At 47.0% G+C, this 16219-nt stretch overlaps 1 protein-coding gene across 1 annotated transcript in view; it reads left to right on the top strand.

Moving 5' to 3' along the window:
* The first annotated feature begins 213 nt into the window (after window positions 1-213).
* The window catches only part of LOC135805742 (probable ATP-dependent RNA helicase DHX40), a 21419-nt gene continuing 5413 nt past the window's right edge, over window positions 214-16219 (top strand). Inside the window, exons 1-11 of the mRNA XM_065319830.1 lie at window positions 214-564; window positions 1464-1622; window positions 1833-2066; window positions 2652-2723; window positions 4479-4605; window positions 6262-6361; window positions 7135-7221; window positions 7740-7922; window positions 9542-9622; window positions 12324-12481; window positions 15857-15971. Coding sequence (XP_065175902.1) covers window positions 322-564; window positions 1464-1622; window positions 1833-2066; window positions 2652-2723; window positions 4479-4605; window positions 6262-6361; window positions 7135-7221; window positions 7740-7922; window positions 9542-9622; window positions 12324-12481; window positions 15857-15971 — 1559 coding nt within the window. The 5' untranslated portion in view covers window positions 214-321. The remainder of the gene's footprint in view (window positions 565-1463; window positions 1623-1832; window positions 2067-2651; window positions 2724-4478; window positions 4606-6261; window positions 6362-7134; window positions 7222-7739; window positions 7923-9541; window positions 9623-12323; window positions 12482-15856; window positions 15972-16219) is intronic.

The raw sequence follows: 16219 nt of genomic DNA, 5'->3' as shown, positions 1-16219 counted from the left end.
ACTCTTGCTCTTATTCTGACCATTTCTATCGTCTTGTCCTGACCTACGCCACACACGGCTATAAAATACTACAGTCCATTCAGAAAAAAATGAAGTAGTTAGTCGACAGAGCTAGAGCCAGTAGGTTTTAATAATTATAATAGTTGTAAAAACTCGTAGATCTACCCTTTTTTACGACAAATTTTGCTAGGGAGTTCCCCTTCTTTGAAATTAGTTCTTTAGTTTTGACTTTACAAGTCATGTACTACTGTTGTAGTAGTTTGTCGTTTGCAGCACTGTGTCTCTATGACCAATGCATGCCCTTTCTCCTAAGACTATTACATGATGGGAGATCTTCCTATATCAGCCTGCAAGGAACGGCTGTTGCGCTTCGTGTCTGACAACGATGCATTGGTTGTAGTAGGTGCCACAGGCAGTGGAAAGACGACTCAACTGCCTCAGTTTTTGCTGGATGCTGGATATGACAAGAAAGGTATCATTGGAGTAACCCAGCCTAGACGTATTGCTGCCATATCCGTAGCATCGCGAGTTTGTGAGGAGAGGAAGTGTCGCTTGGGAGAGGAGGTAATGGCACGTATAGTGTAGAAATGATTCGAGTCATTGAAATGGAGTTCATGCATCTATACATCCCATGAAAATTAGAAGCAGATAAATGTAAAAAGTCAACACACGAGAAGACAATAATAATTCATGTTAAAAGTCATCACACACGCATGCACGTACGTACACACGCACACGCCGCAGGCGTGCGCGGGCACACATACACACACACACACACCACCACCACCACCACCACCACACACACACACACACACACACACACACACACACACACACACACAGTCAAGTTTTTGGGATCACCTAAAGCATTTTCTCGTGACATCGATATTTCCAACACATCTGGTGTCAGTCTAAATAGTTTCACAATCTATAACTTCGCATGCAAAGACGCAAATCCACACAATCAAGTAGACACTTCCTTTCATCTATCAAACGTTTTCTTTCCCTTCTCTTCAGGATAGTACAGGGAATGTTGGAAATTCGGAAAAACACATATTATTAAACTATCATCATCATCAGCCCTTTTGCGTTGGCATCGGCATTAGCCTAGCCTTCGCTTGGGCCACACCCAATGTTAGACATGATACCAGAAGAGAAGGGGAGAAAAAGAGAAAGAAAGCAAAACCAAAAACGAAAAAGGGAAAATATAGGTGAATAAACACATAACTATAGAGTTTGTAAAAAAAGAAAGGAAGAAAAAGGCAACACTTCAACATAGGTGAGAAATGTTTAAGTGCTATAGCTCAAAAACAGAAGTTGTAGACAAGGTAGAGAGTGTTTCCTGATGTGTTCAACCCTATGATATGAACTGTGAATGTGGCTGGACTGAGGTGTTGAAATTAATTGTGAGTACATCCAGGCAGTTCAGTGTGATGTGCTGTGTTTTCGCTCCTTTCTTTCAGGTAGGTTACCATGTGCGATTTGATGATTGCACGTCGCAGTCGACCGTGCTCAAGTACATGACGGATGGCTGCCTTCTTCGCGAGCAGCTGACTGAGAAGTGCCTCTCTCGTTACAGCGTGCTGGTACTGGATGAAGCGCACGAGAGAGGCCTGGACACGGTGAGTGTATACTTTGCTGTCCGTGTGTGACGCTCACCTGTAATTTGTATTCCATTACATACACACCCTAGATGTTACAAAATGCTTGCTTGTGGTCCAGGGTTCATGACGCTGCATTGCAAACCATATTGGAGAAAGACGGCATGCACGGTACTTTTACTTTGTGCCTGGCCCAGACTCAATCATGTGCTTTGTGTGTTACAACCACAGGACGTTCTTTTCGGCTTGGTGAAGCAACTATTCATGAAACGTGCCACCGACCCAAGTCTTCATGTGCCCAAAATAGTAGTCATGTCAGCAACGCTGGATGCTGGCAAGTTCAGTGAGTTCTTTGATGATTGCCCGGTTTGCGAAGTGGAAGGCCGACTTTTCCCTGTCGATATTGTGTACCGAAATGTCATCACTGCGGAGGATTTGAAGAGCCCTCCCAGTTACTCGAAACAGGTAACAGTGATTTTCCAACATTTTCTAGGATCATGTCCAGGAATTCGAATTGGTCCTTTTATTGACTCCATTTTCTTCCCATTTGAGTGAGGGCTACAACAATAATTTTCAACATCACTCTTCGCCAAACGGTTTAAAAACTTCATTTGCTGGCCTTTCATATTTTGGGATTGCTTTGCAGGTTTTGTGAATGTTTGGCTGGTTCTGTGCAGCTTGAAATCAATGAAATATGTTGGGATTTTTCCATTTCTTGGTCAGAAGTCGCCAGGCCCCACTGAATAATTCGCTGTTTGTCATACTTGAATGAAGTTTCAGTCGGTGTTCAAAAACACAGTCGGTCGGGTTGCCAGAAAATAGACCGGTTCGGTTTGGCCTTGTCCGATTTCCTTGTTAGCATGACACTCTGGACATTAATGTCAGGTCAATTAGCTGGTTCTTTGATACCTGATATTTACCTCTGGATTTCCTTTATCTGATAAATCATGAGGCCAGGTATTGGCTATGGATAACACGTTCATTTTGTAAAACAAGTGCACAGAGCTGTTTGTCTTATCCTGGCTTGTTCTACCGTTCTTTTGTCCGTAGGTTGTGGATATTGTGGTTGACTTGCATTTGGAGGAGGATCGCGGTGACATTCTCGTGTTTCTGACAGGCCAGGTGCGTGAGTGAATGTGGGAACAGTGGGCTGTTTCACCTGTTAGTTCGTTTAGGGGTCGTCCGTATTTTTCGAAAAATTAAAAAATCCGTCCTCAGGCAAAAAGGGGGTGGGTGGTCAAGTGTGCTGGCGGAATTTAATTTTTTGATTTTTCGTACATTTATTTATTTATTTTTTATTTCGCTCCAGTGACTTTGATACACTTGTTGCACTGATTCAGTATATAGCTGACTGTGTACTGTACTGTAGACGTAGTGTAGGATCGATTGTCGCAAACACCAGTATCTAATTGGGGGGGTGGGTGAGTGGGTCAGAGACAATACATGACGTTTCATGTAGTTGTAGTACGGTGCATGGCCGTGACGTAGGCCTTGGCGGATAATGCTGGCAGAAAAATTGGCAGAATTCGGTACTTTTTCTGGTAAGTTTCATGCATGTTTGGTATGTCGATAAAGAAATGGAGCAGAATTCGAGGAATTGCCCGCCATAAGGTTTGTATGGTTCTGCCAATTTCGGTGCAAAAAAAGCAGAATCTGCCACCTTTTCGAGCATTATCCGCCAAGGCCTACCGTGACGTCGGTAGACCTACTACTCACTGTACTTAGCTGCTAGTACTTGACACAGGTGCAGTCAGAAAACGTGGGGTCAGGAGTTCTTATTTTCGAGCTGGGCATCGGTAAAAATCAAAAAATTAATGGGAAAAATTGGGGGGTGGGTGGGTGGGTCAGAGACAATTTTGCACGAGGACGGATTTTTTAATTTTTCGAAAATTACGGACGACCCCTTACTATGAATCCTGTGCTTGTTTATGATGGGACTCTGGCCTGTCATCTGTGCAAACTACAGTTATTGTAAGCACTTGCTGTTACATTGTTCTTACTCCGTGTGTCAACAAAGACTAAAGACAAAGCACTATGACTGAGAATTGAGAAGCTACGTGGATGAGTGTTGGTGCTGAGTGTAGCCAGTACAAAGGCAAACATGATTCACGTGCAGTAGTATTCACACGCAGGGAGTCTGAGCTGGGTGACAAGAACACACAAAGGGTATGCAACACTATGCATAGCAACACATGTATGCAGGGTGCAAAGGGCACACAATGCATGCATAGTACAACGGGAACACAATACATGCATAGTACAACGGGAACACAATGCATGCATAGTACAACGGCAACACAATGCATGCATAGTACAACGGGAACACATGTAGGCAAGGCATGTGGGGTACAGAAATGGAACACGTTACATGCAGCTAAGAACAATGTATGAGAGCATAACGTTAGTACATGTACAAGTGAGTCATATTCCGTAGCAGTACATGCGTACTGTAGTTTCGGCATTGCATACTCAACATGTGATATTGGCATACAACAGCAAACCGTCTGAGCAGCCCTTTCTTCAGTATCATTGTTGCTGAGGACTTTGGGTGACCCGTTGGGGCTGCATCCACTCCCATTTACCCAGTTTGACCGCTAGACTCCACTCCAGAGAAGAAGAAGGAATTGGCAGTGAACAAGGGAAATAAAGGTCACTGGACACTGATTCCATCGGACTCAGTGTCACGACTCACGAGTATGTAACGTCATACACCTGTGATGAAGCCCGGGAATAAAGAGATGTACCCCTACCCTTGATTGTATTGCGGCCCGAAGTGAGACCCTTGTACCAGGCTTGTGACGCCCTTTGCTTCTCTATATCGTGTGTCAGATGTGCTGACACTATTGGAATTCTGTCTGTAACACTACGCGTACCCAGGCAGAGATTGAGGCAGCGTGTGACAAGATCCACCGTCGTGCACAGTACCTCGACTATGACAACGACTGCCGGTGTGCTGACATTCAGGGCTTGTTGGTGCTGCCCTGCTATGGGTCTATGTCAACTGGTATGTACGTGTACGGGTACTAGTCCTTAGCAACTGGCAATGTCTAGGGCATGTTCTCTGGTTGTGTGGATGTCCATGTCTTCGGTAGCTTAGGGGTCGTCCATAAATATTAAATATCGAACCTTTTTCTCAAAACGAAATATTTTCGTTATGGGATGGGAGGGGGTTGACCACTTTCGTTTCAGAGAACATTGATTCATATACATGGCAGTTGGAGTAGTGACACACTTGCGACTTTTGTTGTACATGTATATGCATGTATTACACCAACACTTTTTCATTCTGAGGGGCGAGAGGGAGGGGTTGGGTTAAAACGAAATTAATTCGTTTCGTGATAATTATAATATCGATATTTACGGACAGCCCCTTACTACGCATGTTTTGAGAATTGATGCATTTGGCTGAAGCCTGCAAGAAAAAAAACACATGTCAATAGGCCAAAATACCTATACAGTAGCTGCAAAATTTTTAAAAAAAAATAAGCCCTCAACCACACTGAGGTTGCGTTTGGTTGGGCATTTTCAGAATGTAAATGAGAACCATTCTGGAATGGGAATCGGCAAGAATCACCTGACCAAACTAACGCGCCAGAATCAATTAGGAATCACTTGACATAGCAATTCCATGATGTCGTTGTGGAACGGCGGCTGTCTTTTCTTTTACCCGACTCTAGTTTCCTTGAGAGAGTCAAGGTACTTCTGAGTGCATGATTTGAGGCACTTGAACCTGTTGCTACATTGTTTGGCTCGTCGCAGCCATTATCATTTTTGATTCCGGAATGAGAATGCTCATTCCAGCATGTGAGGTGGAGTGATCATTCTCCAAAAAGAATCATTCTCAGCGATTCCCATTCTGGAATCATGTGGAATGTGACCAACCTAACGCACTTTTTTGACCAACCAAACGAACGAGAATGATTCCGAGTGATTCCAAGTGATTCCCATTTGGGAATGTGACCAACCAAACGTATTGTCAGTGTTGAGGATTTCACGAGCCAGTTTTCGCACTTTTCATGAAGTCAAGTACAAGCATCCAGACCAGAACTAATGAAATGAAGGGATTGGTGGCATTACAACGGTGGTAACCAGTTTTTTTTTGCTATGAACAGTTTCAGTCGACGTCGGCGCAGCAGCAGCAGCACTGCCGGCAGCATTGCCAGAGCCCTGCATTTCGGATTAGATTTTGGACACTGCAACTTGGTTGGTCAGGCAAAAACATCACACCTTTTCAGCATTGTATCACGTTTAGTATACACAGATTTGCTGATTACTCGGCTCCGCTCGTGAGACCTAACTTCAAGAGCTGAGTCGGGTAGCAGTTTCTTCGGGTATCGGGTTCGGGTAGTTTTTCACGGGCAGCACGGGTACCCGATTGGGTCTTGGTGCCGTGGTAACACCACAATGCACCCCTTCCCTCACATACTGGGTAGACCTGCGGAGTATGACATGAATTTGTACACGTGCACTGTACATGATGTCATCCGCGTTTTCGGGTACTATTCTGTACCCGTCTACCCGAGGTCCTCACGGGTAGCACGGGTACCCCCGACTGCCCGTGCACACCACTACTAACTTCAGCATATTTGCTAATGTTGACGTTAGTGCTCTTTGGTGTGATCAGGTGTGTCCTTTGTCATGTGTGCTTCTGTGCACTCAGAACAGCAATGTAAGATATTTGACCAGCCACCACCGGCCATCCGCCGTGTTATTGTGGCCACTAACATTGCTGGAACGTCACTAACTATATCAGGTGTCAGGTGAGTTGCACTGGAGGTTATTCTATATGTATGTGTGTGTGTGTGTGTGTGTGTGTGTGTGTGTGTGTGTGTGTGTGTGTGTGTATGTGTGTGTGCATGCATACCACTGCCACTGTGCTATTCATCGTGCAGTCTTATAAGTACCTATGAATATGGAAGCTTTGACCCCATTAACGGTGGGTCTGATCTACTCAGCTCCGACCGCTTTAGGAACTGCATTTGCGCCCTGATCCTTGAGAGTGGCTTCCCCACGGATGCGGAAAATTACATCTGACTGAGTCTCACACAAACCATGATTGCATTTCGCTTCACCTCTTCATGCAATTATGATTATACATCAGAACAGAGTTCCTTGTATAATCGTCAATTATTGTTATTATTTTTAGCATGGAAAGTTGGAAAGACTATGCGCACTATGGGTGTTGTTCTGCTTGAAGCCAGAACCTGCTCGAATTGTGTACCGTTCGGCCACTCTGACAATGGTGATTTGGCATTGAGCAGCTTGTAATGCAAGATTTGCCGTGATTTGTACAATGGCTGATGATATTACATGTATGTGTGTGTGTAAGGGCACCAAAATTCCCAGGCCGACTGCAAGCAGGCCAGAACTTGGCTGTGTGAAAAGATTTCCAGTATGCATGTCGCTAAGAACGGGCCTATTCACTTCAGTAATGCTGTGTGTCTAATGTCTATGTCTTTAGGTCATATGACCGCTGTGTGTCTATGTCTTGATCATGTGACCGCTGTGTGACTATGTCCTGGCGTGACTGCAGGTTTGTTGTTGATAGTGGCTTTGCCAAGCAGCTATGCTTCAATCCCCGCACAGGCCTCGACGCATTGCAAGTCAATCTAATCTCTAGGTGCGTGCATGCATGCACATATGTTTATGTATGTTCAACTGGCAACGGGTTCAGCTTCTTGAACATGTATTGTGCCTCCCACCTGTGATTATTTCAAGCTCCATAATATACCCTGTGTTTGAAGCCTGACTACCCATGTATAAGAAATGAAATGCTGAAGTAGATGCAATATTGTCCCACCTAACTGTGTTATGCCTTATGGCTCTTGTCGTTCACCTACGTCTGTGCTTGAGCCCCGAAGTCTTGCGGTCTCTTGTAGAATACTTCAAAGCTATCAATTATGCACGCACGCTTGTTGAAATGCACCTTGACTATACAGTCAATGCCCTGTGTAAAAGCTGGTCATGTTCGGAAGCCTTACCTTTCACAAGGTGCATGGGCCGCTTAGCCGCTATCTTACTGCACGGGATGCCAGGATGAATACCTTGGGTACATGTTCTAGCAGCCCTGTTTTGCTGTTGCATGTACCGATCCACTGACTTCTGCCTATTGTCTACTGTATTGTCTCCACTGTTCAGATCTGAGGCTATTCAACGGGCAGGTCGTGCTGGTCGCACCTCAGCGGGCCAATGCCATCGTATCTACTCGAGGGACGTATTTGAGACTACAATGGGCGAGAGAATTGTGCCTGAGATCCAGAGAACAAGCCTAACATCAGTTGTGCTGCAGCTGAAGGCCATTAACATCGATGACGTGATCGGGTTGGTAGCTACCACCTACTAGTGTGCTTCGGGATTATGCTTGTTGGTGATTGACGATTTTTTCGGAAACTGCACTCGCAGGACTTGTCTGCGTAATCAATCATTGTGGCAATGTATGCTGAGTTGAAAGCTTCCTGGATTTTTCTCGCAATGTAATATACTTTCTGGCTGCAGGGAGATGTCACCTACTGCTCAATGCCATGGTGTGTGTTGTCTGTGTGCATCGGGTGGATAAAACAGCACTCGTTCTCAAGATTTAATGTTTTTTAAAGGTCACTCTAACATTGTTCAAGCTGTCACTAAACATGGTCTTTGGCAACGACTTGCAGAAGCCGCGGCAACTTGTGCTGGGATTGCACCACTCAATACCGTGCAAGACTGGAGAATTGACTGCCGACTTGGGCAACAGAAGTTTAGGGTTCACGGCTTGCCACTAAAAGCACCCGTCACGTGCGCCTCCATTTTGGATTATGGACGCGCGCTACAGGCCGCGACAGCGCCTATCGAAGTAAAAAAATATCGACTCGAAGTCTAGCCGGAGAGCGTACTTTTTGAATTTTTCCTTGGCTTCAGCGGCTTCACTTCACTCGGGCTTTGCATTTTTCTGACTGACCTGGACTTGATGATGGCGGCGGTGGCGGTCTTGGCGAAAGATCCAGTTCCATCTGAGACACTCTGTCGTCTTTTCTTATCTGCTGAGGTTCTGCCAAAGCGCAGCTGCATCGAACCTGACTAGATGTAGCTGCACGCATCCTTTGTTTGCCCTGCAAATCTCGATCTGTTGCTCCTCTTGCTGTTTGGCCGCTGATGCCATGGAAGAAAATATTCTTCCTGTAAAGAGGCCGAAACTGAGCTAGGGCACGTCAAGATATGTAGGGTATACAAAGAAAAAGAAATGTCATGGTCGTTTCAGCAGCTCACGACAGCCAACACGCTCCATCGTCGGGATTGGAAGTATCCAGCACGGCTGTTCCGAGCGCTGCTGCTCTTGTTATTCTTCTTCTTCAGAAATTCTCCACACCTTGTCGGCCAAAGTACGCGCGCGCGTGCACGGAAAATAGATGCGCTGAGCCGTTTCTTGTTCGATTTTGACAAATAATGGCTTGTTGTTTTGCTCTCGACCTTGGCTATCCTTCTACCGTTCAGTATTTTACGGAAACGCAACGGCTCCCCCTGTTTTTTTAGCCGAACTTTGGCCAAAGTTACTGGAAAACCCGGAACTCGTTTGAAAAAATACGAACGGTGGAAGTCTTGGAACGTCTTTCGTGCGTGTGGATTCAAAAATTCAGGCAGTTTGAGCCAACCGTAATGAATCCCGTAGAGTTGAAAGTGAGTGATATTGATGGGAAAATGCGATTTGAGCACTGACCGATTGTGTGGGACAGTATATGCACGCGCCTGTCACGTGCATGATGTAGCTGGCGACGCTAGCATGCCAATCCGTGAACCCTAAAGTTGGTCGTAAAACTCAGGCTGCCCTTAGCCTATTGTGTCCTATCTCCATTTTAACTGTTCATCTGTTTGTCTGTTTGCCAGTCCAACGTGCTCCCTGTCTTTCTACACCATGCTCTGTCTTATTCTGTTTGCTTGGCTATGACTGTATTGCCATTCTTGCACAGGTTTCAGTACATGGATGCTCCTCAGGAAGCGGCCATTGCTGCTGCATTGAAGCAGCTGTTCATCTATGATGCTCTAGATAAGTAAGTCCGTTGTAAGCTAGATGTATGTCAGAATCTGTGCTCTTTCCCATTCCGTGCTGCGTGCAACATTGCCATCATGACCTACTGGGCATCCACAATAGATGACTTGCACAAAGATTGTCTGGGTTCGAGACGGGGCAAGTGGACCTTCTGACTCTGACTTCCCCACCTTTTGAGTTCGTGACTTTCGAAGTTTCGCTTTTTGCCTGAAGAACACTGAGCTAGTTTTTTTGGCTAGAGAGTAGAGTTGTTTTGATTCGGCTTGTATCGTCATGCCGAAGCGCTGCTACGCTCCTGAATGCACTAGCAGACGAGAGATGGAACTGACGCTCCCATTCCATACGTTCCTTTCCGAGCCGGCCGGCCGGGAGGCAGAAAAATGAGGGAATATTTTTAGTATCATTGGTGTAGGCTGCAACAAGCACGTCGTGGTCCTGAAGTGTGACTACTTTCCCGCAGTGGAAGCGAAGTCAAGCACAACGAAAGTTTGTGGACGTCTGAGAAAGAACTCGATTCCCTTCGATTCGGCTGCACTAGATCCAGAGCGACTCTCTCCTGAGGACAGACTGCGGAGAGGCCAGGAACCTGCCGAGTCACGAGTGGAACTGAGCCCAAACCACGAAAATGAGGGGTGGAAGGACTGAGTGTGAGAGCCAGATGGCCTTTAGTAGTACTTCAAGTAGTATCTGAGTTGAAGGAGAGAACAAGTGTGCTGGAGAAACGCTGCGAAGTCCTCAGGCCTAATGTGTACTAGCTACTGTTGAAGTCTCACTTGTTCCGATATGAACACTTCATCAGCCCTGACTCTGAGCAGCTGTATCTAGACTTGGACTTAGGCCAGAGACATAGCATTGTAAACCTTACTGAAGCCATATGTATCCAATGCCTGGCTCTAGTGAGAAAGCAGTTTGGCGCAGGCTCGCAAGCTATGATTGAATCAGGGAGTGGTGGAAAGTCACATTATACCTCCCCATGATTAGCTGGTAATGACGACGATGCGGCTCCGACTGGGTCTCAGTCTCAGAAAGGATTTGTTGGAGCATCATCAAACAGTGCATTCGCCTTCATCATACACTGGCTCCGTTGCCTCAGTAATTCACATTTTGACGGGGCGCGCTGGGACGATACGGAAGGAGCGGCGGGAACCATTGGAGTGCTCATGATGCTGGTTAGCGGAGACGGATGTGAGTGTCAGGAACGGGAACGCAACCGCACTACTGTACAGATCAGGAAGCGATGGAAGAGTTGAATCTGTTCAGCCTTCCATGCCGTGTACAGGGACACAAGCGTAAAAATGGCTACATTTCGAATGTGAACTGGCGATGGCATTGTGTGGCGACGAACACAACTGCAACTGTTCAAATTTCAGCATTTCGAACATTATGCTTCTCATAATAACTCACCGAATGGCTCACATGACGGAGTTGGACATTACCAGGCTAGGATTATCATTTGCTGTATTTATGGATAGTCCTTGAGTTTTCAGATGAAGTGCTTTATCTTTTCCTGTCGTTCCTTTAGTATGGCACAATGTCCATGGCTGCTTCCTTGTCTTCATAACAGATTGGTATAATTAGCATGATTCTGCTTTTTTGAGAAGAAATAAAACTTTCCTTTCGGAAAGGAAGCCCAGAAACGTCAACCCCCATGGACTTTATGACTCTCGTCCATCGACGTTAACCGTCGCAATAACTGCTGCATGTATGTTGTGCTGTGCGAACCGTACAAGATTTTACAGCTCACCCACGCCTTCCCAACAGGCTCCTATATCCCGCACCGTTAGCGTTACATTGAATATGAACTAGGCTAGCACAGTTATCCTTCGTTCTTTTGATGGCGGCGGGTAGCATGGAACTTGACGTGTTCTTGGGATCCTCGTGCCACACTTGCTGTTCCCGGATGCCATATTATTGGATGCATCGAGGTTGCTTCTATGCTCACTGTTGTTTAGTAAGACAATTTTGTTATCTATTTCACCGAAGAATAAGGCAAGAGTATTTTGGGTTGATTTGGACGCCTGGCTTCTCTTCACATAATAATACAGTCATGTACATGTACTTCCACTCAGGGAGTAGTACAATACCTGCTTCCACTAACCCTACAAGTGCACATGCATGACTCATGAGCTACTGAAGACAGTGACGGTACTGATCATGTACATGTACATGCCGTGCACCGTTCATTCATGCTGACAAAAAAGTACACTACACTAGTCTACTCTACAGACGGTGTAGGGTGCCCGCAGTGTAGCCTGGGTCACGTGGGTGCACAGGGTGCACTTGCCCCGTCTCACTCGCGGCTCGGATCTTTGTGCAAGTCATCTATTATTGGGCACCTTCTTTCTACATGTATATGTACAGTGCTGTTCAATGAAATCCGATCAAATGGGTCAGCTTGGCACCCTGTACCAGTGAAACATACCAGTGAACATACCAGTGCTCACAGGTGTAGGGCTGCACAGTGTCCGGCGCGTACTTGACTCATGCAATCAGAGTTCATTGTTCAGCACTGTATATCCGCTTCGAAGTACATGCACATTGGTATTCACAGCTCCGCATACAGCAAAATTAATAGTGTGAGGGGGTGGCGAAAGAGCAGAGCAAGCATGTGCACAAGCACACGGATCACCAGCATGGTGGTGATTATCTTACTGTTTTTTTTCTCTGGCTGCTTTCTCCTGTTGTTGCCGCCTGTGTTGCAGACACGGTGCAATAACTAGCCGTGGCCGACAGATGGTGTCGCTGCCTCTACGTCCCGACATCTCTAGCTTCCTGCTGACGGCGCTAGAGCTGGATTGTGTTGAGGCTGCTGCTCCTATTGCTGCCATGTTGTCCGTGGAAGGAGTCTTTATTCGACCTGGTCAGTGCTGACGATGTGGCTTTTGTTTGTGCTTTTGTTCTTTGAAGATCAAGATGGCTATACTTCAATGTGACGGGCTGGTTTATCTAAACGAGTAACTGTCGAGTGAACATCTCCACTAATAAGCGAGCTACCCAGCAAGCTTGCAAGGGTTTAGAAACTTTGCCCGACACAAGCATAGGCACGCGACTCATTGGTATGAAGAATTCGTTAGAAATTGACCGGTTTGCCATTCTACTTCGAAGTAATAGTGGCTGATCACTGATCAGATGAACAAACAGTGAATGAACACAACAGTGCTTCATACTAGCTATAAAGACTGGAACATGTACTATTTTCACCAGTAATCCACCAAAACGCTAGGCCTAGAGAGCCAAGGGCATTGAACCAATGCTACACCAGAAATGTGCATGTGCATGTGTGTGTGTGTGCGCGTGTGTGCTTATGACTTCTGTTTTTGGATTTTGTGTAACGTCACTGACGTGTACTTAAAAAAATGATTTACGTAAGCAGGGTTCTAGCCAAGGGGGAGGGGGGGGGGGCAGTGCCCCCCCCCCCCCCCCTCCCCCTTCTGATAGCGCACCACCCTACTCATTTTGTGTTTTTTCAGTTCACACAATGAAAATGCGGCCTCATATCGATCGTTCCGCGTGTTATCAGGGCTGGATCCCCAATAATAGAACCATAATAACAGCAGGACTGGCTGTGAGAGGAAGGTTGTTATTATCAACTCAAACACTGATAGTGATCGTTTAGTAAGAAAAAAGAACAACCAACGTTACTTGTTTCTAACACAACTGAACACAAAGGAAAGGGCCGCATGAGCACTACCTCATGCACTGCATGATGCAGTGAGCGAGCGCATGCGTGGGAATGTGCAGTGAAGCGAGTAACACTGTAGTACAGGTATTGCAGAAGCATGCACAGACCAGATCTACTAAGAACAATACATGCACGTGTCATGAGCAGTACAGTGAGACTTCACGCTACAGTGGTCCGCGTGACACTCCCCAGCGAACAAGTGTGGCAAATAAATCATGGGAGATTCTAATAGACAGGGACAAATAAAACGGGAGACCACCAAATCATGGAGTAGGGAGTATGCCGGGAGCAGTAGACAACATAAACGAATGAGCAAATAGCGTAGCGGGAAAAAGAAGGGGGGAATGTAACAGAGAGTGGGATGCAGCAAAAGGTACTACATGCAATAGTACTTAGCTGGTGTGAGTCAAGAGGTTGTCCACTTGGCAATATTTTCCAGTGCCTTGCGAGCGGCAGCGCAACTCGGTCTCACGTCAGCTGGAGGTGTCTGGTCTCTAGTATCCACTCGAGCAGGTGCTGGTGGCGGGGTGCTGGCTCGACACTCAAGTGGGTAGAGCTTGCATAGAGGTCGAGTCACTGCATGGCCAGCTGGTGTCTACACGACAGCACTTCGAACCTCGTTGTCGGTGGGACTGACAATGAGTTCCGCCACACGTCCGAGTCTCCAGACCGCACGCGGCGTATCATCTTCGCCAATGAGAACCACCTCACCAACCTCCGGTCGACCGTGCTGGCGGGCATGGGGAGAGAAGGATGATGGAGTTGATCGGGCCTGCAGCATCTGGAGATAGTCTCGCTGCCATAGACGCCAGAAGGCTGCACTCTGTTGTTGCTGACGCTTCCATGCGTTCAGGTGCTGGGTAGACGGAGAGGCAGACGTTGGCAGAAAGTCCGGGTCGCTATTGTCTACAGCTTGCAACGGAATGGACGCTGGACGGCCACCAATCAGGAAGTGAGCCGGTGTGAGGATTTGATAATCCAGCCCCTCACTATCAGCTGGTACGGTTGTCAACGGGCGGCTGTTAACTGCAGCTTCCGCTTCCGCTAACACGGTGGTTAGCTGGTTGACGGTCAGGAGTTGCCGTCCGATGGATTTCCGCAAAGACCTCTTCACGAGTCCGACCATGCGCTCGTACAGCCCACCTTGCCATGGTGCCAAAGCTGTAGTAAACTTCCACACAATGTCGTGGTTAGTCAGGTAGTCTTGCACCATGGGATCGGATGTAGCATCACGCCAAGCTTCATCCAACACAGACGATGCTAGTTTGAACTGCGATGCATTGTCGGAGTACAACAAACGGGGCACGCCGCGCCTAGCTATGAAGCGGCGTAGGCTTGCGATGAAGTGATCCGTGGACATGTCAAGGACACACTCCAAATGCACAGCACGCACAGCAAAACAGGTGTAGAGGCATACCCATACCTTGGTGACCACACCATCCGAGCTGCGCGTCAGGAGCGGACTGAAGTAGTCTAGGCCAACGAACTCGAACGGTGCTGCTCTGGTCACGCGTTCCTTCGGTATGGGAGGTGGTAATGGGAGCTTGAATGGGGAACCTTCGTGTCGACGGCATGTCACACAACGGCGAATGATAGCTCGCACGGTTTCCCGGCCTCGAGGTAGCCAGAAGTAGAGGCGTAGCTGAGCTAGAGTGTGAGTTGTCCCAACATGAAGCAGGCGGCAGTGTACATCCATGACAATGAGATGCGTGAGCCGATGACCAGGTGGAAGCAGAGCCTGCGGAGCATCAGCGGTATCGGAGGCGGGTTTCACTCTGCCGTGGCACCGAATGATGACGAACGTGTCATGAGCAGTACAGTGAGACTTCACGCTACAGTGGTCCGCGTGACACCGCGGGTGCTCTCTGTGCCCGTACATGTGCGTTGCTTTTTGTGTGACAAGGCGGAGAAAAATGGGTGAACTGTTTGCTCCCCCCCCCCCCCCCCCCCCCCCTCCGCGGCCCCAATCCCCTACAAATCTTTCTTGGCTGGAGCCCTGCCTAAGGCTAAGAGCAAGACTAAGATGGATGAATTCCTGAAAGGTGGAGTCACGAGTGTACTTCTTATACAAGTTGTATGCAAATGGCTTAGACTGTATGAATTGTACCAAGAGATGATTGTACGACTTAAATGTGTATAATTGTGTAGGAATGAACTACAGTCAGACCTCGCATATCCGGTCCTCGTTTATCCGGACCCCTCACCATCCGGAAGAAAATTGTTGGTCACCGATTTACAGCATACGCCATGCACACATACAGTATGCGTGTCCGATTATCCGGTTCCCTCGCCTATCCGGATATTTTTCTGGAAAACGGATGTGTGCGGTTATGCTAGGTCTGACTGTATACGCATCGTACCTTTTGCGTGCAATGCGTAAATTATAATAATATAGAAGCACACTCTACCTTACTTGTATCTCCTATTATAGCCTTTGTGACGGAGAAAGTTATGTGTTGTTGGGGATGGTCAAAATTGAGCTTGGAATTTGTCTGCTATTTATTAAATTGTTGATTTGATGCATGCTTATGGCTGCTGCTGTGTGCCTTTCAGGTGGTCAGGCACAGGGCGAAGTGGCAGCTGCAGCTCGTAAGCAGCTCGAGACAGCCGGTGGTGGCAACAGTGATTTCGCCACGCTACTGGCCGTCTTTCAGAGATGCAACAACAGGTACGGTGTGCAGCTTGGATAGATGCATTGATCCTCTTTGCAGTGCACATTTGCTTGGCTACGACAAACGTTTGTACAGTCAACCTTGCAAGTGATACCACTCGACCGGGCATGGGGAAAGTTGAACGTATTCAGTCGAATGGCTAATATGTTGGAGCTCGAAGGTAGTGTTGTTATTCGTGTGTTGTTGTTATACCCGGTGTTGACTGTACTCGTACTTACGCAAATTTCTACTTAGACGAGGGGTT

Source organism: Sycon ciliatum, chromosome 1 (assembly GCF_964019385.1).
Source record: "Sycon ciliatum chromosome 1, ocSycCili1.1, whole genome shotgun sequence".
Taxonomy (NCBI): Eukaryota; Metazoa; Porifera; class Calcarea; order Leucosolenida; family Sycettidae; genus Sycon; species Sycon ciliatum.
The sequence above is the reverse complement of the archived record's forward strand: the minus strand, read 5'-3'. Positions and strand labels throughout refer to the sequence as shown.